At 42.7% G+C, this 27386-nt stretch overlaps 2 protein-coding genes across 5 annotated transcripts in view; both read left to right on the forward strand.

Annotated features, from left to right (window-relative positions):
• MICAL3 (microtubule associated monooxygenase, calponin and LIM domain containing 3) overlaps positions 1 to 20679 on the forward strand; it is a 107252-nt gene extending 86573 nt beyond the window's left edge. The window contains exons 38-42 of one of the 4 annotated variants that reach the window (XM_057390036.1): positions 3436 to 3486; positions 12110 to 12175; positions 14526 to 14625; positions 15598 to 15671; positions 15752 to 20679. In XM_057390036.1, coding sequence (XP_057246019.1) covers positions 3436 to 3486; positions 12110 to 12175; positions 14526 to 14625; positions 15598 to 15671; positions 15752 to 15936 — 476 coding nt within the window. In that variant the 3' untranslated portion in view covers positions 15937 to 20679. The remainder of the gene's footprint in view (positions 1 to 3435; positions 3487 to 12109; positions 12176 to 14525; positions 14626 to 15597; positions 15672 to 15751) is intronic. The other 3 variants (XM_057390037.1, XM_057390033.1, XM_057390034.1) reach the window with 3 other exon arrangements.
• Positions 20680 to 24106: 3427 nt separating this feature from the next.
• BID (BH3 interacting domain death agonist) overlaps positions 24107 to 27386 on the forward strand; it is a 21456-nt gene continuing 18176 nt past the window's right edge. The window contains exon 1 of the mRNA XM_057389992.1: positions 24107 to 24390. Within this exon, the coding sequence (XP_057245975.1) occupies positions 24107 to 24390 (284 nt within the window). The remainder of the gene's footprint in view (positions 24391 to 27386) is intronic.

A 27386-nucleotide genomic window follows, 5' to 3' on the forward strand; every position in this document is an offset into this window, starting at 1 on the left:
GAATTACTATTTTATATGGGAGACTGTAGAATTAAACCAGTGSATAAATATCCTCTCACTCTCAGCTCTGCTGGAAGCAGTCATAAATGAGTTTGTGTATTTGTGAATTTCCTAGCAGAAATTGTAGGTCCTGCTTTGCAAAAGTAATCTATTTTCTTTGGGAAGGCTCTAGGGTATGCTTTGCTCTTGCAAAATGTTTCTATTGACAGGTCGTACATTATGTTTGCACAAACTTAACTCTGACATAAAAAAATCACCATCCTCAATTCTTACCCTTATTTCAGGGGTTTAGCCAGAAACACACTCTGTTGGGGTGGGAAAAAAAAAAGAAAGCATGTTGTAATCTATGTTGACTGAAACAGAAGATTATAAATCAATTCCATGCTTCTCCTCTCTAGGTGCTCTTGCATGGCCATAGAGTSATTTACATTGGAAAAGATCTCTAAGATCATGAGTCCAACCATTAAYGCAGCACTGCCAAGCCCACAGCTAAACCGTGTTCCTCAAATGCTGCATCCACAGGTCTTTTAAATACCTTCAGGGTGGGGACTGCACCACTGCCCTGGGCAACCTGTTCACGGCTTGACAAACCTTCCTATGAAGAAAAGTTTCTTAATATCCATTCCAAGCCTCCCCTGGCAAACTTCAGGCCATTTCCTCTTGTTCTGTTGCTTGATACATAACAGAGAAGAGATGAACCCCCATCTGGCTACAGCCTCCTTTCAGAAAGTGGGAGAGGGCAATAAGGTTTCCCCTCAGCTTCCTTCTTTCCAGACGTTTTTTATGTATTTGGTGTAAAGTAACTGAATTCCTTCTTTGTGAGATCTGTAGCATCACATTCCATAAATACAATTAATGTCTGCCTGCAATATCCACTATTTATTCAAGAGGGAAGTGTCACTATTCTGATATCTGCACTGTGATCTAACAGTGACCATTACATTCAGCCAGGACTGCTGTGTATTGATGTGGAATCATGCTCTTGTCTCTGATCAGTGCCTTCCCTAATGAAACCATGAAAACAAAAGTTCATAAAGGAAAAGGTGGTGTTACCATCCAAAAAAAATCTCTATAAGGTTGTACAAGGAGAAAAAATGGGGGAGGGTGGCAGGTGTCTGCTGTGCACTTACTTTGTCCACATAAATAGAGAAGGATTGCAGTACATGATCAAAATAATGGCTCTTCCACAGACAGCAGCCAGTAYTAACTGTTCTGGGACAACGGATTAGACTCTGTAATGAGTGCATTTTTCAGGTTCCCTCCCTGTAGGGAAAGAAAATATCATTTACTGATTGGCATTTAAGCATGGGGTTTTGGGTGATGTTAATAGTAGTTTCCTATTATTTAAAAATCCAGACAGGAGAAASAGAATTCTGTAACTTGCAATGACTCTTTTCTTTTTCTTTGATAGAAGAAGATAGACAAGAACATTGGAACCACTTGTCTATGTAATTTAGCATCTTTTAGCATATTACTTTTTAGTCATCTTTCCTGTCTGTAAAGAATTGCAAATTTTTCTTCTGTAGAGGTCTTCCACTGACTTTAGTTCCTCAGATCTCTCACCTCTGGACCACTTTCCATTTTTTAAAAAAGTATTTTTCAGTTGGACTGGTAAGAACAAAAACCAATTCTCTAGATAAAATTTTTTTTTGCTTACAATAATTTAGTTTCTGTTTTCTATCCATTTTGCATCATCCTTGCTATGTTAYTGTCAAGTGACTTACACTGAGAAGACTGTCAATAAATTCTTCACAGTGATGTCCTGCTTTCTTCCTGAGAGGTTACAGCTTTAGATCCTAGCAATAGATACAGGCAGCTCAATATTTTTTCCAGGAATTTCACACATAATTGCTATTTGTCAAGTTGGAATATTTATAGGGTGACACTTGCTCTTGGACTAATGAAACTCAGAAACTTTTGGAGCTCACCATGAACTTTAATTCTGACAGAATCATTGTACCTTCTTGGCTTCCTCCTTGTCTTTTCCTTTTTTAAATTAGCTCAGCCTCAGGCATAGCACAGTTGGTCTTTTATTCTTTCAAAAGCTGAATGCTCAATCTAACATTTAGTTTCTGATTCAGAAAATGATCTCACAACTATGATTGATTACTTAATTGCCTTAATATGTTCTCTGTGATTAACTTTGAAAAATCTTAGCTTTTGATCATTGCATTCATAACAACAATGAATGATTTGGAGGATAAGCTGTATTTCCGGTAGCAGTGTAAGCTCTRTTTTGGGGCAAGTTGGTCATATACAGGTCATCTAAGCTACTGTCATCCCTTGTTTTCCCTCCCTTTGTCACCCCTTCCTAATGCATTGTGGTGTTTTACTACACTGGTAAAGTAGGATCTCAGTGAAGAATTTTCTCAGTTTTCTGTGGTGTCCCAAAAGACACCTTGAATGAGTTAATTATTGTAATAGGATATTACTAATTCAGCAGTTCTTTCTATTATAGTGCATTCGCCTGTTTGGACATGCTAATGACTTTTATTTCCTGTGTGGATTTTTCTTTTTTTCAATTATTAACTGAAAAACATGTTGAATCAGAAATTTCCAGAACCTTTCTTTTATTCCCTTTARCATAAACCTTGATAGTAATTTTTAAGAGCTTGGAAAACATCTACTGTCAGATCAATACTGAAAAGTTTTAAGAGCCACCTCTTTACATTAAATGAATCATATGCAGTGAGAAATATTGCTCTCAGTACTTCCATCTGTCTCCTCTCAGTGAAATGTTCCACAGTGCTAGACTCATGGTGAACCTGTCTCTAGCAGCTGTGGAAATGCACATCTCTGTCCTGGAAACTGCTGTGCAGTGCTTCCCTGGCACAGAGACTGCATTAGCAGGAACACACAATCCCATCTTCCTGCGCCTGAGCGTTTGCCATTTGTGTTGGCACTCAGTCCGTGCCTTCCACCTKTGTGCCATACACCATCCTCCACTCACTCACCTCCAAGAAATCAACCCTTACACCTTTCCTGCAGCTGTCCTAAGAAATTACAGTTTCCTTCTGACATATTGTCCAGCTCCAAAGCAACAGGATTAATTCTGCTTTTCTCAGCAAGAACAGGAGAGACATCAGTGACAGGTACTGCTGCAAACACAAATAGGTGAAGTGTCTCTGTGTAAACTTCTTGATTTTTCCCCTTGGAAGTCCTTGCCTGCCTGCTGGAAATTTTTTCTTCATCTTCCCCATATATATGTTTGTGATATATTTGTGTGTGTGTGTACATATATGTATATATACAGAGAGAGAGACCTATAGTGTTTGTGTATATATATATATGTGTGTGTGCCCATGTGTATAGCTGCCTGTCTCTTGTTTGCCCTTTTTTTTGTTTYTATATCTTTCTCGTATATTGCTGTGATTATATGGGGCTAGGGTGGGTATCTGACTCAATAACTCTGTCTTCACCAATTCCTTGTTGTAGACTATTGGGGAGAGTCTTATTACAGTGACCTCATCGACTTGCATCTGGGTGGTATGTATGGCTGAACCTCCTGCTGACACTAACCCTGCTGACACTCCTCCCCACCCCTCCCTTCACCTACTTCTCCCATCCTTGGCTCACAAAAGAGAAGAAATAGCCCTTGCACATGACTCATGATAGCAGAACCCCTTTTCCAGCTCAGGAAGAGGAGATCCTAGCATGTTCCACAAACTGTATGTAAGGCTCCCTCTTCTATTTTTCATAGTGCTCATTTTTTTCAAAATTTGCTTACTGTTTTCACTCCTGCCACCTTCCCTGCTAGCAATGGAAGGTCATTTTGGTTTTTTGCTTCTTCTTTGCAAAGTCCAACTCTATCCCTGAAATTTTCTTTAGGAAATTATTTTAAGGGGAACAGGAAGAGCAAACAGCACTGTCAAGGATTAGTCATGCTATTGGCTCCGTCTTGCCCTTCTGAGGCTCGTTTTTTCTTCATAAAAGCCAGAGTGTGTTGTTGATCTGACAAAACCAAAATGCTCCCTCAAAGGACTTTGAAAACATTTGCAGATAACATATATATCTTCTTTCTTGTTTTGTCTTGCTGTAAAGTCAGAAAATAATCTACTGTTAAGAGTTCCAGTCATTTTTCTGGAATCTGCTGTTAGTTTCCAGTCAGCCAGTCTGCATCATTACACAGCTATTAAACTTCTTGCTATGCTATGGTTTTAATATCCCATTTAGGGTTAAACACATCTTGCAGTGTTTAGCTCTTATTTTCATTTAAGAATCTGGTCATCACTCTATACCATGGTTTCTTTAATTAATGTAACTTCCTGAGTCCCTTAGTAGGTGGTTAACTTTTGGGTTGCAAATGAGATTTATTTAGCATTTGCCCATCTTGAAAATTAAACTTTCCTTTGCTAATTTAATCACCCAAAATCTATTCTTATGAAGTGAACATGTCTGTCTGTCAGCAGATCCAAGAGAAAGCAAACTCTGCTCTTTGCCTTGTTATCTGAGGGTCTCATTTAGTTTACCTTTCAGAGTATGAAGTTGCTTGATCTAAGCTGTGTTTTTCTTGAGGGAGTGCATTACAGGCCAGCTCTGCAGAGGGAAAGATCCACACGCTCTAGGCCTGATCTAAGACACATCACTGAAGTCTTCCCTGATTTCATTGAGTTCTGCATTTGATCCTTTGAACATAATTTTGCCAGGTTTTTAACTACCATTTTTTCTCCTCCTGCATGGAGGTTGTCCCCACATAGTATCTCCCTGTACCTATTTGTTGGGAATGACTCCAAATTGTCCTGGCACAATAGACTTTTATTCAAGAACATCCACCCAAGTGCAAGTTACAAAATGGAAGACTTTTCTCCTTAGTAGATGTAATTTGTTGCCCAGTTCCCCTGTGCTAATTTTGAAGTGATAGTCTTCTGCTAGCCCTGTGCTTCATTCACTRTTGAGTCCCTCTGGCCTTCTTTCCTGGGGTATTTCCTGCAGAGAGATTTTGGAACCCTCTTCCTGGTTTTATCCACCAGGGTTGGCCATACTCATGTGCATAGAGTAGGAGCTGTAAAAGGGTTGATGCTGAATTACACTTAACAGATCCTTATCCCTATTTAATGCTATCTCCACTACACCTCTCCCTCCTCCTGCCTCTGCTCCTAGTGCCTCTTTAGAGACAGCAACCCCATCAAAATCACTAATAGTGGCTATAAGAAAAGCAAAATAATCTTTACTTAAAGGGACACTGTCACTTAAAAAAATTGTTGTGTTGCAGAAAATGTTAATTGGAAATGGAATTTATTGTTTATCTCTTTTGYGTGTTTGCTTTTTCCGTTTCTCTGAGTTCAGTTGCCTCAGAGTGGTCATTTTTGAACAGGCTGCTTTTATTTATATGGTGACTCAGTCACTTGGGCTTCCAACAGTCAGAGACAATATTAATGGTTTTTTAAAAACAGTTGCTACATCTTAAAACTCTATCAAATTTTTGTTCATCTCAAAAAAACTGTTTTAACAACACATGTGAAAAAAAAAACTATGTTGGGCAGTATCCCTTTAAATGCAATGAGCCAGTATAGCCTGGAATATGTGGCTTTAGAGTATTATTTTGTTGCCTCTGTAATATGCTTTATATTTGCTTTTGGGGCTGCCAGAACACTTTTGCCAGAAGGGATACATTTCTCTGGTGATGCTTGTCACTGTTCAATGGCAGATACAGAGCTCTGCTTCAAGATTAACATGTCTGTGCAGGATGCTGCATCTGGGTGGAGTGCCATTAAAATCCCGGGAGGTCCTGCTGAGCATTGCAAGCAGCTTGGATGCTGCACAGTTAATTATTCTATTGGCAACCCATKTCTCTGAGGCATGGGTATGACTCTAGTCATGCTGTCATAGAATATTAACAAAATTTGCAAAGTATTTTGGAAAGTTATTCAGTAAACTGGTAATGTTTAGTTGTTACAGATTGCGCAACTACTTCTGCAAGGCGAGTGGTAACTTTTGACATCCTCGTCAACTTTCAGTTTGTAGTCTTACAGATTGCTATCTTAACTACCTCTGTTGCTCTGCTCAGATGTCATAATCCTCTCTTCCTGTTCTGAAATGTTTTGTACCGTTGCTGTAACGCAGATGTTTCATTTCATGCCACAGATGGTCACATTTTAATTCTGAGTAATTATTCCTGTGTGTATATTGTATGTGTGGTGTTGTTAAAAGAACATTACAAAGGTTGCAAAGTCAACTGAAATTAGGACTTTATATTACATTTGTATGTCGACAGATTTATAATTTTCAGATCCACCACAGAGCTGTCTCATGTCCTTAAGGAATAATTGGTAATGACACTAGGTTGTCATCTTCTGTGTAGATCCTTACAGARAGGAAATGGGACACAATCAGTGAGTTTTATAGATGTTTATTGGCAGCTGTGGAATAGTGAGATTTGAAAATATGGATTCTGAGCCAGGCAGTGGAAGGATGCAGTGGTCTGGTGGATATATACTCTTTGTCCTTTTATTCCCTCTTTTCAGTCAGTCCTTGTCCTAATCCTGTCTTTTTTCATCCAGAGCTCCTTACCCCACTTTCATGTTCATTCTCAGTCCCAGTTTCTCCTTCTCAGGCATTTAATTTTAATCCCCCCTTCTTTACAAAGAAATCCTAGCATTCTACCCTTCAGATCTCCTGTTCCTCTCCACTAGCTACTCCTGCTCTGGTCTTCCCACWGACACAGAATCCACAGTCTTAAATCCCAGCCTTTGGACTACTTCCAAAATGTTTAGTCTCTGCTCCCTCTTTTGCCCAGAATTATTTGTCTGGAAAATGTTAGGTCCTGCCTTCTTCTCTGCCTTCTCCTTTTGCCCCTTACCCTTTTTTCCCCTGTCCTTTGTCTGTTCTCCATTATCCCTTGCCTCCTTAGTCTCGGCCTCAGTTCCTCCTCACCCACTGGCTCCTTGTCCCAGTTTGCTCCTTGTCTGCCTCTGGAAAGTACCTCCACTGTTTCCCCTGCTTTCAATAGAGCAGCTTCCTTCACCTTGCACCCAGCAGGGAATCATTAAGCAAACAGCCACACATTCCCATCTTGCTTAGTTCTTGGCTGGGGCATGCCAGGAGAGGCAAGAAGGATGTCGGGAAGAGAGCTTGTGCGTTTGGTAGTGTTGATTCCAGACACGTTCTCCCTTCTTGACAAGAGCCTCATGAACATCAGGTAAACAGGGCAGGAAAGTGCAATTTTCTTTTTCCAAAAATCTTTATGCTCTCTTTAAAGCACACTCAACAGTTACTTCACTTTTTATTAACTTTTTATTATTCAAAATATTTGAGCTTACTATGTCCTTTAAAGCCTTGCAGGTCTAAATCTGCAAGGCTGAAGTCTGATATATTCAAGTGGGAACAGTCCTATTTCTTGTGATTGGCAAACACAGCTCTCTTGGAAGGGGAGTGGAGTTGTAAGATAAACATTGTTTTTGCAGTCTGCAGCTGTTTTTGACACTGAAGTGAATTGGTAACATGTTTTCTTTGCTGTAAATTTTGAGCAGGAAAGAGTACTTGATAAGACGAACTCGTTAAGTACCRGTACTTGTTAGCCAATTTACCTGTTTTCTTTCTGCACACAAAAACAACAGTCTTGGGAGACAAGGTCAGTGCAGGACTGTATTCATTCTGATTGCATTTTGAAATGCCTCAAGGTCTAATAAAACAGAAAACTTCTGTGGAGTTATTTGTGTGTGTGTGTTCTCCTCCAACTATTGATTTCCCCATTTTTTTCCCTTCCCAGCCTTCCCCCACTCCCTTCTGCTGGATGAATAAAAGTGGTTCAGTTTGCATGACAATCYAGAGGTCTGTGAGTTTTACCCAGGTTTTTTCTAGTGCTTGTGCTTTAGAGAATAATGGGTTTGTCTCAGATTTAATAAACTGTTATGTCAGACACACTGAGTGATGTACTTGTGAGATATTTGTCAGAGTCCTTGCTCTCAACCTGCAGTTATGTGGATACTGTTCTCTAAGAGTTGGCTTTCTGTATCCTTGTTTTTTAACAACACTGCTGTTGAACAGCTTCACCAAATAGTGAAGTTGGAATGCTTTGTTTTTCAGTTTCTGACCATAATCTGATTTTTTTTTTAAGGATGGAAAAGAGGACAATTACTGTGTTCAGTGCAGCTTGACTTACTGATCTCTTTTGGACTGATCCACATTTTAAGCACCGATTTAAAATTAGAGTCCTTAGCATTCTTGATAAACGAGGGATAAAGTTTGTTAGTAGAATAAATTTCCAAAGTGTCATGCTTTTAGCTTGTGTGGGCAAGTGCCACATAATGATTCAGTGGAACTGAGATTGGCCTTGGAGCTGGATTTCCTGGCCAGTGTTTCTCTGTTTTCCAAACCACCCTGATCAGTCTATTTCTATTAGAAATAGAAATCCAAGTCTTTGGATGCAAAGCTTGCAAAGGATGTGATCCCACTTACTGTGTGGTATATGTGTTCAAGTGAATCTGATTTGCAGTGAGTGACTCACCACTTCKCAGAAATCATCACAGTTCTCATATCACAAAACAGGGGCAAATTGTGAAGAGGATCAATGTGTGAGCTTGGGGATAATGGGGTCTGCCACCCCAAACTTTCTGCTGTGCTTTCTTCATCCTGATCAATCATTTTGACCAGTGTGCTTCTGATGGGGAAGAAGTGTTAGGGAGCTAGAGAGGAAAAGAACAAAACCAGACTGAAGTATTGCTTTTTAATCACAAGGTAAATGACAATTAGAAAATAATGCAACAGTCCAGTGTAGCTTTTGTAACAAAGCACAATGTACAGTGAAAATGAAGGTATGTTTTCCTAGTGGCTATACAATTTCTGGTCCTTGTGTTGAAGAGGCTTTGAAGCTATGGTATTTATTTTTGACTTGCCTCTTGGTTTCTACCACTGTAGCAAAGTCTGCAATCTCTCAATTGCAGTGAATACAGTGACAAAAAAGGTCGTTCTTTTGKTTTTTTTTTTACACAGAAGCAAGGTAGTTCCAGTCACTTTATTGATGGCCTGTATCTGATGTGCAAGGCAGAGCTTCTGCCTCTCTAGAATATTCAGTGTACTCAGGAACTGGAGTACACTCCTTTCCTTAACGAGCTGCAGCTCCTGCCTCCAAATTGTGCTCAAGCTTGCCAGCTTGGACTGCTGAGCTCTGCTTCCAAGCCTTCAAATTCAGAAAAGTTGTCCTGTGGCATTGAAAAGGAACAATTCATGACTAACACAGTCAGTTGGCAGATTTCCCTCTCTGATGAAAAAATTGGTATTTTTCTGTCCGGAAGCTATAGCCACACCTTAGACTCTTGCTGGCAGCACAGGGGGAACCTAAGAAGGAAATGGTCACAGAAATGGTTCTTCTCTTGTCCTTCAGTTCCTTCCAAACAAACCACTTCAGCAGGTGTTGCTGCTGCCAACAGTGCTCTTTCCATGCTGTGGATGAACATCTGTGTCAATATGTTTTTGATAGCRGAGACTTAAAACAGAAAGGAGATTAGGTTGTTGAAATTTTCTTAATTTGCACAACAAATGGAGTATTCCTATTTGGCCTTGACTCCACATCCAGAAAACTTGCCTTGCTGTGATGGTCCTTTTTTTAATTTAATGAGACTGTGATGTGGTCTCATTTCTCCTCTCTAAACAATGCAATAATAATAATATTTAATAATATTATGTGGAATGAGTAATGACGTTGGGAGGAATAAGCCATGAAATAAGCTTTAAAGAAYTATGGGAGATAAATTTTCAGGTTGCATTTTGTTCCTGCTGTTAAGGACCTCCAATACATAAGGAAGACTTCCTAAAGCCTTACTAATCATCCTACTTTGGACAGAAGTTGGTTCTAAATTAATTTTAACAATCGTAACTGGTGTTCACTGATGCAACTGTAATTTACATGTGGAATGGCTGGAAAGGATCTTAATTGCAAAGGTTATGTTTATTATCTTACTGAAAAAAACGTGTTGACATTTCTAGCAGCAGRACTGGTGTAGATACCGTGGACTTTGTAACTTCATTCAAGGACAAATTTTCCTTAGACAAGAGTGGGAGSATAACTAACAGCAAAAGAGAAAAATACAGTTGGGAGTGACTTCCGTATTAGTCAGGTGCTTTGTAATCCCTGTGGCTTTTTACTGGAGGTTAAAAATGGGATCCTCTCCTAGTACCAGACCACTTGCTCATTGATGACAAAAGTTAGTAGTTTGTGGCCATGTCATAATGAGATGAATGACATTTTTACATACTGGGTGTTTATTTTCAGATCAATACAGAAAACTGGGAGTTCCTTGCTAAGTCTCTATGTCCACGGCTTGAAATTTATCAAATACCCCATCCCCAGTTCTGAATGAGATCTCAAACCCTGAAGGAAGTGGATTTTTCCATACAGTTAAATGTCCATCTCCTGACCCCCCTCAAAATAGTGATTAGACCAAGATAGAGTATTGAAGCTTACACARAAGAAATAATGATAAATAAGGTAGGATGTGAAATAAAAATATTTAATAAGTATCTTGCATTAAATGCTCTGCTTTGTGTGAAAGCATATTCTTCATTGTACCTTAGTGGTTTGGGGCTTTTCTTGTTTGTTTTTGCTTTTGTAACCTGATCTGTGAAATGGCAATGGTAGAAAAGAAGCCTTAGTATTTTTATCTTCTAAATCAAGAAGTTGGAAAATTCAGAACAACTACAATTATTGTTCTGGTTCTATCTCAACTATTGTTGATGCTTTATTTGTGACTGTCCTATGGCCAGCTGTGGCATCTCTCCTAATGTTGCCCCTTCATACTTCCAGTACAGAGGTTCCTTCTTCTTCTGAGAAAGCTGTGCTGCTCAGTCAYGGGCTTTGAAGCTGGTGTGCTCTCCCTCTTGCTCCAGTGTGTCCTGCATGTGCTGGTCTGGTTCTGTGATGGTCCCTTCTAAAGTCCTCCCAGTTCACYGGTACTCTAATTTTGTAGAGCTTTCTCTGAACCACAAACATCAAACTCTGGTGACTTCCCCAAAACGAGTGTTGTTCTTACCATACTGTTTTGTGGAGTTGATGCCTTTCCCCAACACCAAAATGCCTCCTCTTTATAAAYGCAGTTTTGCCCTGAGCCCAGTAAGTGTTCCATTCTGGTAGTTCTGGTGTTTMAGGCTCATCACCTCCCTGGTACATGTTCTCCTGTGACTATTAGTGACATTGGTAACTGCCTACTGTTTATCTCTGTAATGAAAAGCAAGTTCTTGGTGTTAAAACAGCTGAATCTTTTGAGAGATGGGAAATATTTCCTTCACTGGCTGATGGAAAAGATGATAAAGATCCAATAAGTCACCAATATTAACAGGACTTGTAAGCTGTAAAATGCTTTGTGGAATGAGAATGTCAAGGGAGAGCTTTAAATTTACTGGTTTAACTCTGCAAAGCCCTCAGTTGGTCACTGCCCCTGCAGACCCTGATGTGAATCTCTTTGTCCGTGTAAAAGCCTTTTCCCGTCCAAGCACCACAATCCAGTTGGGTACATGTGTACTCACCATACTTGACACAGCAGATCCTGGCAGGCTGGTCTCATGGTAATCGGATTATCCCTGTGATGTTCCCTGTCTGAAGACATTATGTTCCATTATAAAGGACACTTTTACCATCAGTGGATGCTGCCATGATGATAAGAGCATGGTCCTGATGGAGCTTTAAGGTAGGGTGGCTGCTCACAGCTGGTGTCTTATGCATGCAGGCGAGACTTACTGTTAACCCTGCTTGAAATCTGACATTTACCAGCAGAGGTTAAATATATATCTCTACTCGTCCTGACATGTGGGTCACAAACCTTTCGGTTAAAGACCTTGCAACTGGAAACTGTACATTAGGAAAAGTGCAGTAACAGTAACCTCCTGCCTGGTACTTGTACAGCTCAGTAAGAGTTCACCAGTACCTCAGTGTACCTCTTACCTGTTATCTGTGCTGTTAGGGACATTATTCATCTGTAGACTGTATCCCTTGTTTCTGCTTCTCCATTTCTTGTATTTTTCTTTTCTTTTCTTCTTGTGTTTCCTTTCTTTCTCACTCTTATGCTTTTTGTCCTTTGCTTGTCTTTTATTTCACCCCTTTCCTCCTCTTCCGTTCCACTTCCAACTTCCTCTTCCTCTCCTGCCTCTTCCTCTTCCTCGTTTGGTCCTATTGAAGTTGAGCCCAATGCCGGGACACCACGTCGTAGACCTCTCTCCTTCTGCCCTTGCTGTGCCCATGAAGGTAACGTAACCTCACATCCCTGTGTCCTCCCTGACCACAGCTGGGTTGTCATAGCAGCACTAGTCAGCTAGTGGCCACAAGGCCCCCAGCYCCATCCCCAGCCTTTTTCTTGCTGTGTCCCCAAATCAACCTTGTCTGTAGCTACCTGGTAACCAGCTTCTCTGAGCCTGTGGCAAGTTGTTAAAGGTACAGTATCCCTTTTGCTAGTCCCAGCTGTGCAAGAGAAGGTGCAGTGACTGGGAGGGACAATGGGCAGCAGCTGTGGGACCAGAAGTGTCACACCCAAAAGTTTCTATTTTCATTTGGTGGCTTCAATTTCTCTATTCCTCCTGAAAGATGTTTGGAAAGTGGGATAAGGGACAACAATCTGTTTCTTCAAATACGGCCTTTTAATTAGCATATAGGGATTAAAGGAATACTGTGTCTTTATATGGACTGATTTGAAAAACATCCTTGATATTTAAAAACCAACAGGCCTTAAGTTAGACTAGTTTTCCCTCATCTGTCTTGCTGAGTGCATTCTTTAACTATCCCAAATGGAGTTAGTTTGCTGTAGAGTTTCCATTGCCAAGGCATGGGGAAGGGGTTGTTTTTGTGTGTTCATGGTGTAATTTTGCTAACCACTTATCTGCTTTCCATGGTGCTCCCTCACATCAGTTGTCAGTGCTCCCTTTCCAATCCTCCCATTATTCCTCTACTCATTGGCTGTTTAAAAATACTTACGTATTTCATAGGTCAGTAGCGTTGTGTTTTTGGCTTTTTCCTTAGAGGCATTTGTTTTCTATACATCCTGGCATCAGAAAGGAAGGGGAGACTTCCCAGTGTTTTCATGGCGCCACAGCACTGGACATCTGCATGTACAGTCTCCCTCTCCTGTCGCCACGTGGGCATATTGTGCAGAGATGCTCAGAAAGGAATGCTTGAAACTGAGCAACACACTGGTATAAAGTCCTCAGAGCCAGAGGCTCTTAGAGTGGTACAACCGAGTCTGGTATTCCCCGAGGAGCTGGTATGGCAYGTTTTCAAAGGCAGGTGAAAGGCAGCCCAAGCTGAAGCTTACTAGGAGTTGTAGGTTCTCCCATGTGTAGCTCCAGGGCAGCGCTTCTCTGACATTCTGAGGATGAGGCAGGGCATGGGTCTGAATTAAGTAGCCATGAATGTGTAATTGTGATGTGTCTGTGTCATAGAGTCTGAATAGTAAGCTTGCTGCTTTATTATTTTAGTGTTAGATGGGCTGTTTGAGAGCTTTTGTTCTTGATGCAGAGAGTATGTATCCATAATAACAAACTGAGCCAGTGATATTAGTTACTTTGGGATGCCTAGGTTATGTGCAGTACAAACTGATAGGATGCAGGAATCCAAAAGTGCTCTTGAGCTTGATTTGAGGCCTTGCTCCTGCTTCTACTTCCTTCCTACACAGGCAGGAACATTGCTGCTGGCCTTGATGGGGTAAATCACAGCATTCATGTGCAGGTGGTTCACTGTGGAATAAGTGGCCCAGACCAAGAGCTTGCCAGGAGAAGCCTCCTTGGTAAGTTCTTGTGTTTGAGAAATATCAACAGAAGGCTTTGGGAACAGCATTCTGCATTTATTCCACATGACTCCTGACACAAGATTCGTCAGTGGACTATTGAGTAAGTATGTGAGTTAGTTCYAAAATAAAAGGACCAACTGAGATTTCTGTACTAGGCGGCCAAGGCTTGAGGTTTCTTTATTGTGCTTTCATATTAGCAAATGTTTTTGGGGGTTCTTTTTCTTTCTAGCACTGGTATGCAGTACAGCAGAAGTAGTTTCTGTGTTCACTGTGCAGGGGGGATCTGTATGTGGCTAGRAGGAGCAGTCAGAAGAGATTTACTTAACTGAAAAAAGTTTTTTACTTTTACTGAAAAAAGAAGAGACAAGATGTTACTTTTGGCTAGTAAAATAAAAAATTGGGAACATGTAATWGAAGAAAATACAGGTAAAACACACAGAGTGGCAATTGAATCCTTTCCTGATGAGCATATGTTTAAGTAGCTGGCATGAGCATCATTAAACTCTTCTAATGAAAGGAAAAGTTAAATATTTATAGAAATTGGGGCTTTCTGCAGGAAGAGKGAGGAAGAAAGTAATCATGAGAATATCAGAAACAAAAAAATAAGTAGGCTCCAAAGAGAAGAGAATCCTTTTTGGAGGTGACTTTCACTCAACTGTGTGCTGTAGGCAAACTGAATGGACCCGGCTTGGGAGTGCTCTGGCAGCATCTTGCTCGGCTTTCTTTGCACATTTTGCCCCATTGTTGTTTTTGCAGTTTGGATTGTAAGGATTGCAGGGCATTACCTGAAAATTTACCAGGTTTCTTTTTTGGCAGGCATGGGTAAGAAGGATGACCCCAAGCTGATGCAGGAGTGGTTCAAGCTGGTGCAGGAGAAGAATGCCTTGGTTCGCTATGAATCTGAGCTGATGATATTGTAAGTGAATGTGGAARAAATGGGGATTGTATCATAAACAGTAGTGGAAGATGTGTCACTATTGTCATCCCTGTAAGGCCAGAGGTCAGCAGCCTCTTGGGCTGATTCCTGGCTGAGACACGACAAGTACAGGGTTGTACCAAGTACATTTCAGAGGAGTGGTAGAAGAAGGAATAGTAGTGGTAAGGGATGAAAGTTCCAATTATTTGTGCACACGCAGAAGTACAGGTATGYGAGCCCTTCCCATGCTGTTCTTGTATAAAACACATCCTGTTTATTCAAGTGTTTTTGAGCTAAGCAGAAATAATGTGTGATTCCTGGTTTTGGTCAAGTTGGCTTCTAAGCGTAGCCAAAAGAATTTCATTCAGTCACCTTTGCCTTGTGGCCCTCTTTTCTGCCTGTASTGGGACCCTCTCATTTGTGAGTGCCTTTCATTTGGGATCAGATGGTAAAGCTGTTTTCCTGTTAATGAAATTGGGTTTTTTCTGTTCCGATGGTGCAAATTCACTGAAATACATTTCAGAGTTTTTCAGCTCACCTCAGCAATGGCCTTAGCGGCAGAAACTGATGGCCTTAGTGGCAGAAAAGTCCCAAGGTGGTGTTTGCAATGGCCTGACATGTCCTTAAGTAATAAGTAGTTTGTTAATAAGTAACTTCGGTTTTAGAGTGGGAAGTAGCAGGAGATGCATAGAGGTATTGCAGATTTGTTTGCTCTATGACTGCTCTATATTTAGTTTGCTCCACTTTGGCATTGCACTTCCTGGCTGAAGGCAAAGAACCTGAAATGCTAAAGGTGCAATTAAATATTTTAAAAATATAGTTATATATCTTAAATTATTTAAGAGTTGTTCCACACCAGATTGGTAAAATGCACAGCAGATACCTAGAGAGGGAGCAGAAACTGAGAATGAATATGAAACAATGCATGCAGTATTTTAATATACCTGGAACTTGGATTTCTGCTCTTTTCAGTGCTCGGGAACTAGAACTGGAAGACAGGCAGAGTCGACTGCAGCAGGAGCTTCGTGAGCGGATGGCAGTAGAAGGTGAGAGCAAAAGGGAATATTTAGTGGATTGCATGACTTTCTAGCCTTGTGTATGCTGATAGTTTTTGATATTTCTATAGATCATCTGAAGACAGATCAGGAGCTCTCAGAGGAGAAGAGGATCCTGAACGAAATGCTTGAAGTAGTGGAGCAGAGAGATTCTCTTGTGGCTCTCCTTGAGGAGCAACGGCTTCGAGAAAAAGAAGAAGACAAGGACCTGGAGGCAGTCATGCTTTCCAAAGGTTTTAGCTTGAACTGGTCCTGAGCTTAATACGTTTACCTCTGCTGGTCTGTGCTGTCCAGTTGGCCTACCCTGAGTTTGCCAGAATTACATGGATAGGAAGATSTTGAAGGGGAAACCTCCGATAGGTCCAACAGCATGTAGGGATTTGGTTTGAAGCACTCAGAAGCCTTTTGATAAGTGTGTTGGTTCCAGAAGCTTAAGTTTTACATGTCTGCAAGCCAAGTTGAAGAAATGAGTTGAGACTGTGGAGTCTCCTTGAGGTCCTGTACGATGGACCATATTTTTGTGTGTGTGGTAGGAGGGAGGGGGGAATAATCCATGTGTGGGGAAGGAGGTTAAGGGAAGAAATACCCTTAACTACACTGGATTTAAGGCAGTCCATTCCTTTCCCGTTTTTGCTACACCAGTTCTAATAAAAGGGAGKGAAGTGGCCACCCTCCCTGAAAAACCACAGCGGCCTGTAGCAGTGGAGTCAGCTGTCCAAGAGAGCTCCAGAAGCCCAGGGCAACACCTTCTTTGCTTTAGTCTTCCTCCCCACCAAAGAAACCTGCAGTTGATCCTTATGCATGGATATGAAGAACTACAAGACAGAGAGAAGATACTGCTATGTGTGATGGAGCTCTGCCTCTTGGTTTTTGGAGAGAAGTGGGCATCAGTGGACTCCCTCCCTACCATAGCCTCATAAATCTTCTTGTGGGGAACAAGGGGAGCAGAAGAGAGGGAAGATGCCCTTCTGCTTTGCTACACACTGGAGAGACAGCTACTGCTGGCCTTCATCTTCATGGCCACAGCTCAGAGACTGGTGGGCTTCCTTGTTCTGTTTTTGTTGTGACTGTTTTAACACTGGAAAATACTGCTGTGGGACAGTGGTAAGTGTGTGCTGGGGCAGGGGTGTTCCCAGGCAGCATTCCCTGGTTATTAGGCCCCTAAAAGGGAGAAGCCCTTAAGTGACCGAACCACCATTAAGACTTTTCAGTGTTTTTTTTCTTTTTTTTTCTCTCTGTATTTTGTTTTTGCACATTGGAAACGAAGCTTAAGACCTGCCTGGGCCCTCAGTCACTTTGACCCTTTTATGTCAATTAACTTATTTTTTTAATACTTGAAAGAAGATTCATTTTTGTATCTTTTAGGAAAAAAAATGGACAAGTGATGGGTGTGTGTGCCTGCTGCATCCTACAACTTCCACTTCAAAATTACTGGACGTTGTTACCTGTGGCTATTTATTAGTGTTCTTATTAATAATTTGATTGTTACACATATTTGATTGTGGAGGGAGAGTTTTAACTCTGTTAGAGAAAGACACTATTGTGGATTGGTCTCTGTTTCACAGCAAGGGCAGCCTTTATGTASCCATGGATGCATCCTGCCCTAGGAGTTTTCCTCTATGAAAAAATCCTGTGCACTCATGGAATTTAAGAATCTATTTGTGTTCTTAGCGTCCTTTTCTTCCACATCCCAGATTCTCTCTTTTGAACTAACAAACCTATATTTATTTAAATTTTACATTTTTATAACAAGAAAGCCAAAACTGTGAGGCAGAAATATCCCATATGTCTCTTTCTCACTGAAAGAGGGGATCCTCACACTCCTGAGATACAGCTAGAGGGATTTCCTTGAAAACAAGAATAGCACATTTCCTGCTGCATCTATTGTAAGAAGCTCCTTTTGGCCCAGTTAGTGAATCTGCTGCTTTTCAGCGAGGAGGGTCCTGACCATAACCACACGATAACTGATGAGCAGGATATGCACCGAGCACCTCAGCACCACTCCCTGTTGGACAGATTACCTGGGSAAACCATGTCCTTAACTTTTCCTGCAGAGCTGAAATAGCACTGTGCGCTGGGGATGCGTCCCATCCTTCACTCAATGTGTTCAGAGGTTTTCCCACCTTGGGATGCTGACTGTGTTCTTTTCCTCTTAAAGAATTACTAAGAYTTCCTGATGTCTTTGAGAAAGTGTCCCATTACCAAGCACATTTGTACAGCGTACTGACTCTTCCAGCTTATTTACACTGCCAGTGCAAGGCACCCCAGCAAAGCTGAACATCCTTCAGTCTTTTGCCCCAGCACAGATGTTAGCATGGTTTCTTGCTGTTGGCTCTCTACCTCCTTCAGATTGGTCTCGTGTAAGCCAAGGGCTATGATTTGAATTCACCTCTTGACCTGGGAGAATTCCCAAAGCTGAGGGAGAATGGGTTGGAGTGTCCCCGGGTACTGTCAGCAGTGCTGGTTGCTAACTGTGGAAACGCGTTTTTTCCACTCTRCGTGTCCTCCCTTTATTCCCCCTGGTGTTTTATGCTAAGGCATTACAAATTAAATCCAGATACTGGTGAAGCCAAGCAGAGAGGCAGCTGCAGTGCTGCTTCATAACTGTGCATGTTGGCAAGTGATAGTTGCCATACCAGCATCCCAGAAAGTTGGCTTTACCAACAGGATATTCAACAAAGAATTCCCCCCATTTGCCAGTGCTGGGGCCTGCTGCCAGARTCAAATTGGCAATGGTTTATATAGCCTGCATTTGAGGGACCAGTGAAAGCTGGGGCACAGGAGGAGGTAAGATAGATAGAAAGTTTACTGCAAACTGTSTTGGGCAGAGAATTGACCTCAGTCCATTTTATAGTGCACCAGGTATCTGGACCATATCTAACTTGTAACAAAAAGTCATTGCATGTGAGCTGTAGAACAGAAAAAAGTTCTGAAGAAGAAATTCYAGATGGTTCCTTTTCCCTTTCATGCTGGGGGCCATTGGCCAGATCTTTGCAATGCTGAAGAGTGTTATCACTTAATGGTGTAATACCTTAWTGCACAGAAAACCCACATATTCTAACCCTAAACTCTTTGGGTTGTGCTGAAGGCCTCCAGCAGTGAGAATGAAAATGAGGGCTAACATCGCACACACAAATGGATTAAAAATACATGAAAGGGAATATTAAAAGGCCTTTTTATATCAAAATGGTTGTAAAAGGCACAACTTGTATTTGCTGTTCAGTTGCACTTTAAGACTATGACTGCATATCAGAAACTGGGTTTTTTTACTCTCTGAATATTTTTAATTCAAATTTTGTATTTTTAAAGTYGAAGAAGGTTCTTGTGAGCACAAGATTCCTTATTTGTATCCAAATCCAAGCAGGATGTTGTAGCTCTTTGYGCAGCCCAAGTGGGCAGCAGCAGTGACTCAGCCACGTGCATTCAATGACGTGTGTCCATTTCACATGTGAGAGGAGAGCAAAAAGACCCTCAGCTCCTGAGCAGYGGGCACCTGAGCAAGGCTGTTTGTCCCCTGGTGACACGGTTCTTACCCGGGGCTGGACGCTTCATCCCGGCAGTAGGTGGGAAGAGAGCCAAGCTTGGAACCTGACCTGTGTTCATTTTGAAATGGGCACACTGAGGATGGGGCAAGCACTTCAGCCCCCTACGGGGAAGGGAGGGGAACACCAACTCCTGGCAGGAAATACCCAGGAGGCAGATGGAGATGGGGGAGCGAGGACTGCCAGAACAACTAATCTCTGTTTTCACAGTACCATTTTTTAGCTGTTCKGTTCTTTTTAACCATGTTCTCATTAAAACTCACAAATGGCTGTAAAATTCTGAGCTTCAGAGAACTAATGTGTGGGGAGGTGACAAGACATTTCAGCTCCAACTTTCAGACATACTCCTTCTTTCAGTTAACCAATACCCCCTGGTCTCACTAGGGCATGTTATAAACTGCATTGCTGAACATATTTTAGAGCAAACTGCAAGTTTTAAAAGTCTGTCCTTCTCTCTCCGTCTCTGCATTTTCTGTAAATACTTGTTTGTATGTAAAGACACCAGTGGATCCTTGGGCTACCCCCACGGTCAAGAATCTGAGTTTTGTGCAATGCCTAGGCCTCTGTTAGAACACAGTGCTTGCGTAGAGCTAGTCACATTTGTGTGCACTCTGGTGGGTTTTAATATTTTTATACATCCTAATCCTGAACGTTATGAAGTATTCTAAGTGGTCTAGACAGCATGATCTAGAGCAGCYGGCAGTTCCCTTTTGTGAGCAGCTGTTTCTACAATGTTCACAGCTACACCTTGTTTGGTTAACATTCTTTTAAAATGAGTTTTCAATTAAGTGTTTTTACCACACACCAGTGGATGAGAGAGGTGTTGCATTGTAAAATCTCCCGTGTACAAACTGAAAAGCTGCAATGGGAATTTCAATTGTCACTGTCTGCAAGAAAGAACTCTAAAGTATACTAAAAACCAGCCTGTATATAGTTCACAGAGAAGGAGATCGCTGGCTGTTGACCTTTGCAAAATAACAGAGATGAGAAGCTTTCCAGAAGTTCCTGCTTTTGGATTGTTCAAGTACTGCTTGGCAGGTACTAGGCAGGGTAGCAGGCAGATAAGGGTGTCACTGAAAGCAGATGTGAAGGGGAGGATGCCATGTTCTGATGGCATTGCAGTAATTTAAATACTCTATGGGTGCATGCGTGTGTGTGTGACGTCTAATCTGGCAAAGGGAGTTGCTTTGGCATCTGCCCTTTTATATGAAAGTGAACTCTGATATTCAGATTGTTCAAGGCTTTTACGGTTGGCATGTATGGAGCGTTAACAGAAAAGAGAATACCCTACCTGTACAAAACCAACTCTGTTCCAGCCTGTTTTCTTCTATTTGGTTGTGTTTTATCGTTTGTTTTTATGCACACTTGCTTCATTGGTGTTGAGATTTTAGCACCTCAGATGGCCAACTGAACTAAAAAAAAAAAATAAAGTCATTAATTATTTTTTCTTTTTTGTTGGTGGCGTTACCTTTTCTTTCCTCTGCTGTCACTCCCTTGGTTGATGATTGACGAGGACCTGTGAGGAGGTGATCTAAAGATAAACCTGGGTGKTAAAGGGCCTGGCTTCAATTTCTCTTTTGCTGCCACACTCTCAGGTGCTCTGAATTGTCTGATGCAAAGAAATCAATGATACAGCCCCAGTACATAGTCCTCCCTTCTCCATATTTTACACTGTTTCTTTGGATTCTCTGTAAAGTTATGATAAATAGCCAAGAAGGGATGAAGGTAATATAAACTGAATTGTAGAAAGTAGGATTTAATTTCTGTAGCTGTAGCTCACTTCCTCAGCYTGCAGTACTAGCCTGAACATCTGATGCTGGTGTAGCAGTAAAATAAGGTAAGAATTACATGAATGCCTCTGTACAGACTTTTTGTGTTGCTTGAAGCCTCCAGCACTCCATGGCCATGTCTCAKCTGCACTGTGCCAGCCTCAGGAAAGCTAAGCAGGGCTTAGCTCCKGAGCTGTGCCTCTTGAACACACCAGAAGGATTCAGAGGTTCAATCTCAGCAGCTTGGGTAAGGTATCTCCTGTTTGAAAAGGGCTGATATTCAGCCCCAGGGGTCAGTGCTGCATCCAGTTAACAGGAGGAGTTTGAAGCTTGGTGTAGTGGCATCGAGTCAGCACCACTCTTGTCAGTTGACTTCAGCCTTTTTTTTTTTTTTAAGAAGCAGAAGCTTTACACAGAATGTTAGGGGAAATCCCAAGCAATGTGTTTTGTTTTCTTGCCCACTGAACCATTTCTAAAACAAAAGATAAACCCTGGTGTTCCTATGGTGGTGTGATTAAAGCAGACCTATTACTGCAGCAGGGGGGRTGACAGGCCACGGATTTCCCCTTGCCTGGACCTGGGCCAGCGGGCTGAGCTGCAGGTGGCAGAAGTGACAGTGCTTGCTGCCTCATTTGTGTAACTCAATAGGGTGGYAGCTCTCTGAGTACCTTTCAAACCTTAAATTTTTTCCTGTTCTTTTGGGTTCTTGCTCCCATATAGTAGTGGGAATAAAAATAGTAGTGGGAGAAAGTTGTGGTTACCCAGGCACAGGAGATCTCTCTGATGTCCAAAGGCCAGTCCACAACGATTTCTCACTTGATGCCAAAAGAAAAATGAATGTATGGAAAGCAACTGCTGGACTCTGGGACACAGGAAGTTGGCTCCCATCCATAGCTTAGGAGGACCAGTCTTGCAACACTTCATCATGGCTTTTAGGTACAGTGCTAACTTGTTAGTCCTCAGTCTCAATTAGAAACCAAGACATTCTGCTGTTTTATAAACCATGAATGGAACAAGAGGTCTAGGGAGAGCTGTATCTATTGCTTGCTTGGGCAAAGAGCTATGCTGGGCCTCCAAAATTAGTGCTCCTGCAGATTGGTTACACATGTCTAAGAAATAACACCACAAAAAGACCCTCTAATAAATAAACCTCACCCCCAGAGGTCAGCGTAGTGGCAATTGCTGCTTTCCTTTTCCATTGATAATGAAAGTAGCCTTCAGAAGCCTCTGACCCTCTCTACAGGTGGTAATCCATGCTCTCAAAGCTGCCTCACCCACCCTTCCTTGTTCCCCTTGGCGCAGAACCAGAACCTCTCCCCAGCTCTTTGCCTTCAGGGCAGAGGTGAGGAACAGCAACGGAAGTTACTGAGGTGGGAGGATGAATGAGCCCTCAGCTCTCGGGAGCACAGGAGGAAGGATGTCAGTGGGTTCATGAAGCATGCAGAGCCCCTTTCTGGCAGCAGCAGATATACATTATCTTATACAGCCCTTCTGACTGTTCTCAGCCTGGATAAAGACAGTGAATGTAACTTGTCAGGAAAAATAAGTAAGGGAAAGCCACGTCTACAAGCCTCTGCCATTCTGGCTTCCCTTGTGTTTTATAGGTTTTTTTGAAAAGTCTTCACCATCAGTGCTGTGACCACAATTAGCAAATGCTGCCTACRTTAGCAATTGCATTTTTAAGTCTTGTGTATTGGAGAATGCAAACCTTACCATGTAAGGGTGCTACCCAGCCACAAATCTCTTAAGAATTCCAGCAAGTCCTGAGTGTATCTTCCCCCTTCATATCCTAAGCAGCAATGGATCAGTTACCAGAAAAAGAAAGGATCCTACATGGGTGAAAATGCAACAGTGCTGGCATGTGGCTGCATCTCCTGGAGAGCCACAGGGAATGAGGTGGCCTCATGCTTCAATTTATAGATACCAGTTTAGAGTTGCCTCCTTCCTTAATCTGCATCCTTTTACACAGCACTCAAAATAAAGAACAAAAAAGATATGCCGCTCCAGAAACCAACTCTGGAAAAAGTGCTATTTTGTCTTGGCACCTTAGGAACAGTGAGAATGCCTGTGGATACCAGGAAAGTGGATAAACTAGTATTTCCTAACCTGCTGAGTGTGTGGGGCTTTTCTGCATGTCACAGGTGCAGAAATCACGTGGCTTTCTGTAAGCAAAAGATAACATCTCAATTATACAAATATATAATCCATATTACTCAGATACCAGAAATAAAAAGATATAAAAAAAAATCCTCAGCGATTTCTCAAAATAAACAAATACAATTTGGGCAGAAGGGAGAGAATGTGATTTTGCTACTTGGGGCAGTGTTGACTTTCCAAAACAAAGCTGAATAGTTTGAAGAAGCTGAAACTTCTCTTCAGAAGTCATCAGATATTTCCGTGTCATTTTATTCTTCCCTAACAGTATTCCCAGAAGGGAGTCACCCAGTGGGTTGACCAAATGACTCAAACCTGAATCAGAATTGGCTCAGTCTGTTTTGTAGAATCCCAGAAACTTTAAAAAATACCCTAAAGTCAAGCACCCTTGGCACACCCTGTGCAGCAATCCAAAGGCTGAGCGTGGCATTGTGACTTGATGTGTTAGGAGGAAAAGTGTGACAGGAAGGACACTTGTCCTGAATACCGGGGAAGGATTGCTCTAAACAGAAATACGTTGGAATGTAAGGCTGTATTAAATATAAATTAGTTGAAGTAGGATATTGCCACTATGGTGTATTAGTATACTCAAAAGGAGGTTGTAGCAAGGTGGGGGTTGGCCTYTTCTCCCAGGCAAAATGTGACAGAATGAGAGCGCAAAGTCTTAAATTGCATTGAGGAAGCTCGGGTTGGACATTTGGAGGAATTTCTTCACAGAAAGGTGATTGGATATTGGAATGGGCTGCCCAGGGAGGTGGTGGAGTCACTGTCACTGGAGGGGCTTTTGGAAAGACTGGATGTGGCACTCAGTGCCATGGTCTTGTTTACATGGTGGTGTTCGGTCACAGGTTGGAGTGGSTGATCTGAGAGGTCTTTTCCAACCTAATTGGCTCTGTGATTTTAAGCCCATAAAACGATATAAAGCGAAAAATTCACTTATCTGGCAGGGAGGAGGCTGTAGATGGGGTATGAGGAGCTTTGGCCGAGCACCACCAGGTCGGGGCCCGTCAGAAYTGCAGAAGGAGGAGGATTTCTGTGGGGACGATTTGTGCCGGGGGCGGATCCCACGGCCCGGGGCACTTCCCGAGCCCTCACGCGCTCAGCCCGCGCGGCCGTTGGGCCGGGCCCGCAGGCGGCGCGTGCCGCGCGTTCCCGCCCGCCCGTGAGGCGGGGTCTGGGCCCTCAAATACAGCGAGCGAGGGAGGGCGATCGCCGTGAGCGCCCAGTGCTGCAGCTCCGCTCCCGGTGAGTGTTGCCCGGGGTTCCCCGGCCGCGGGAGCGGCCTGATCGCGACACCGCGTTGGGCGGGAAACTCGCGTTGTGAACGTGGGCGGCGGCCCGGGCGCACCCCGAGACTCGGTGCGGCGCGGGCCCGCCCGGGAAGGGCCGGTGGCGGTGGCGGTGGCGGGGCGGGTGCCGGGCCCGCGGGCTCCCGGGCCGTGGGGTATCAGCGCCGAGCTGGAGGTGCCGGCTGCGCCTCGCAGCCCCCCAGCCTGTGGGATGGAGTGACCACACGGGAGATCGCGTTCTGCCTTCTCTACTGAGTACTGGAAACTCCTCTGCCTCCTGGTCGATCTCCCGCTTCCTTTCTGCCTGCCGAATCCGGCCTTGCGTTTCAGCGGTGCSGTTGTTTCTTTCTTTGCTGTGTTTGAACTGCCAGTTCAGTTCTGTTCAGTTGCTATTCCGCTCGTCCCTCCTCGCCTGTGCYAGGAGTGACCTCTCCGCTCCCCCAGCGACTCCGGCCCCTTTGSTGCTTCCCCCGCTGGGATCGAGCCTTCACAAAAAGTTCTTTCTTGCCTTTGGGCTTCGTGGTGAAGTCCAGCATCTCGCTTTCATTTCTGGTGAGAGTTGTCAGACTCAAAAGCGATATTAGCCGGGCAGGGGAGAGGAAGGAGTTAATTCTGTAGTGGCGACTCCAGAGGGACCCGCGCTTGCCTCAGCCTTCCAGCAACAGAGGGATGTGGGAGTGGCAGCTTCAGCAAGAAAGCGAGGCAAGAAAGGATTTCTAATAATAGTGCCGAAATTTGTAGGAAGAACAGGTGATTGATACAGATGAGTTATTCCAGTGTGTGTTTTTCTCCGYTCTCCTTGCCTTCCCCAAAGCTGTACGTGTCCGTGGCTGCCTGTTGAGGTGGTGAGCGCCTTTAGTTATCTCTTTGTTTCCCGTGAGCAGCGCTCGCATTCCCGTGACACAGGGACTTGATTCAGGGTWGCTGAAGGCTGCAGCAGGAGACTGGGCAGTGTGTGAGGTGGAAGGGAATGGAGTGAGCAGGTCCCCTTGTTCAGAAGGGTAATTCTGGAAGTTAAATGGTCTGTCTGGTGACGGTCTCTTTACCTTGGAGTGACAGTGGCTCTGAAATTGGTRGGTTTGGCGGAGGGGAGGAGGGGGGGATGTTCTTGTCTTCTTTTAAACTATTTAAGCTATTTTAAGCTATTTTGTAGCTTAAAAAAAAAAGATACAGTGCCTCAGAGTTTTTAAATCACTAAAGTTTTAATTCAGAAAGCCARTTCCTAATTCGGAAGTGGTGAACTTTTCTTGATGTCGCTTGGGGTAACTGGGCCAAAATCTTGTCGTGGGATGCTTGTTATCTTTTCAAATTGGTTAAAATGTTTGGTGGGGGAAGGAGCAAAGAGGTTCCCCAGCAGGAAATTATTTTAAAAGTTTTTATTTTGGTTTGTTTTYTATGGTAAAGGACTTTTTGCAAAAGTCCACTTGTGGGCAAGAGTGGTTTTTATTCTGTTATAACTTTTTGTCACTAATCAGACTGAAACTGTTTTTACCTGCTTGTGGAAGCACAACATCTTAAACGGTGTTATTTAAAAAGAAGGGGGTTTCCTGTGTGGGGTTTTTTTTCCCTCTCCCTTGCAACTTCTTTACATGAGTTTAGTGCTGTTCAGTGTCTTTAGGTTAAAGCTTTGCAACACCTATTCCTGGAGATCTCTGTTCCACTGCTGTTACACAAAAACACTGGGGGTATGCATAGTATAAAAAGTAGCATTTTAGCACTGTGTTATTTGCTTGGCTTTCGCAATTTGTCTCTTCTCGTTTTCTTGTATTTTAGTTCAAGGTCTCTTGTCTGTCATTATAGGTAACTGGTAGAACTTAGGGACCTGCCAAGGCAAAACACTTCCACTGTGCCTGAGCAGAGTGTAATGGGTAATTGTAAACCTTGTGGGTAGACTGCCCTGTACCAAGAAAGGTTGGTGTGCAAAATCTCCCCTTCTGATTTGTCAGCCCCTTTTTGTTTGCATCTGGTGACATTTGCTGAATTTAGGAAGAAAAAAATGTGACTGATTTTTGGTTAGGTGGTTTTGTTGAGTTCCTGCCCTCCCAATTTCTTAAAACCAGATTAGGCCAGCTGAGACTGTGAGTTCAGCTCAGTTTCTCATTGTGCACAGGCAGCAGAACAGTGTGCAACTCTCCACCAGGGCTGCCTGTACAAACCTGGAGTCTGTGCTCCTGGGATTTGGGCATGCCTGTATCTAGAACTAGCACATTACRCTTCTGGATAAAGTAAGGGCCTTGTGATGGTGCTCACTGTGGCCTTTTATTATTGTTAGATCCTCAGCCAGTAAGAACTGGTTACTAAAAACTAATATACAATTAGAGAAGGCTGGTATGTGTGTGTGTGTATTCACTGAACATTCTCACCTGAGGTAATATTTGCTATGTTTCCCTATATTGTGTTTTTTCTGTGTAACAGGATGACAGGAATCATCCACACTCAGCAGGAATTTGAGGAGCTGACAAATCAAATTGCTTTTTTTTTTCTCTGTAATAGAATGAAAATGTTTAGAATGGAAGCAGACGGACACATAATTCTAGTGACTGTCAGCTTTGGAGACCTTCCTGGAGCAGCCTGGTGCTTGGAAGCCATAAGACTGGGGGGAAGAGAATGTCTCTAGTAACTGTGAACAGGTTTCTATGCCTGGTGCAAGGACTGCTGGTGTGACTGTAGAGGAGCAGCTACAAGATGTTGGTTTCATGATAAAGCAGCTCCTTTGGCCTCTGGGTATGAACTCTCCAGAAGGAAGGAGTCAGCCTGGTGTGCGGTTTCKCTGCTGAGGGGAATTGTGTGCAGATGGGCAGGTTTCATTTTCACTGCGTAACAGTTCCTAGATGAGTGAAAGAGCAGAATTTACTATAAATTCTGTGTTAGGCTGGTTTTTGTTATTTTTTTCCTCAAGGAGCTGTCTTTTTTTTTTTTTTTTTTTTTTTTTTTTTTTTTTTTTTTTTTTTT

Source organism: Malurus melanocephalus, unplaced genomic scaffold, assembly GCF_030028575.1.
Source record: "Malurus melanocephalus ecotype Western Australia unplaced genomic scaffold, MMel_1.1 scaffold_22, whole genome shotgun sequence".
NCBI lineage: Eukaryota > Metazoa > Chordata > Aves > Passeriformes > Maluridae > Malurus > Malurus melanocephalus.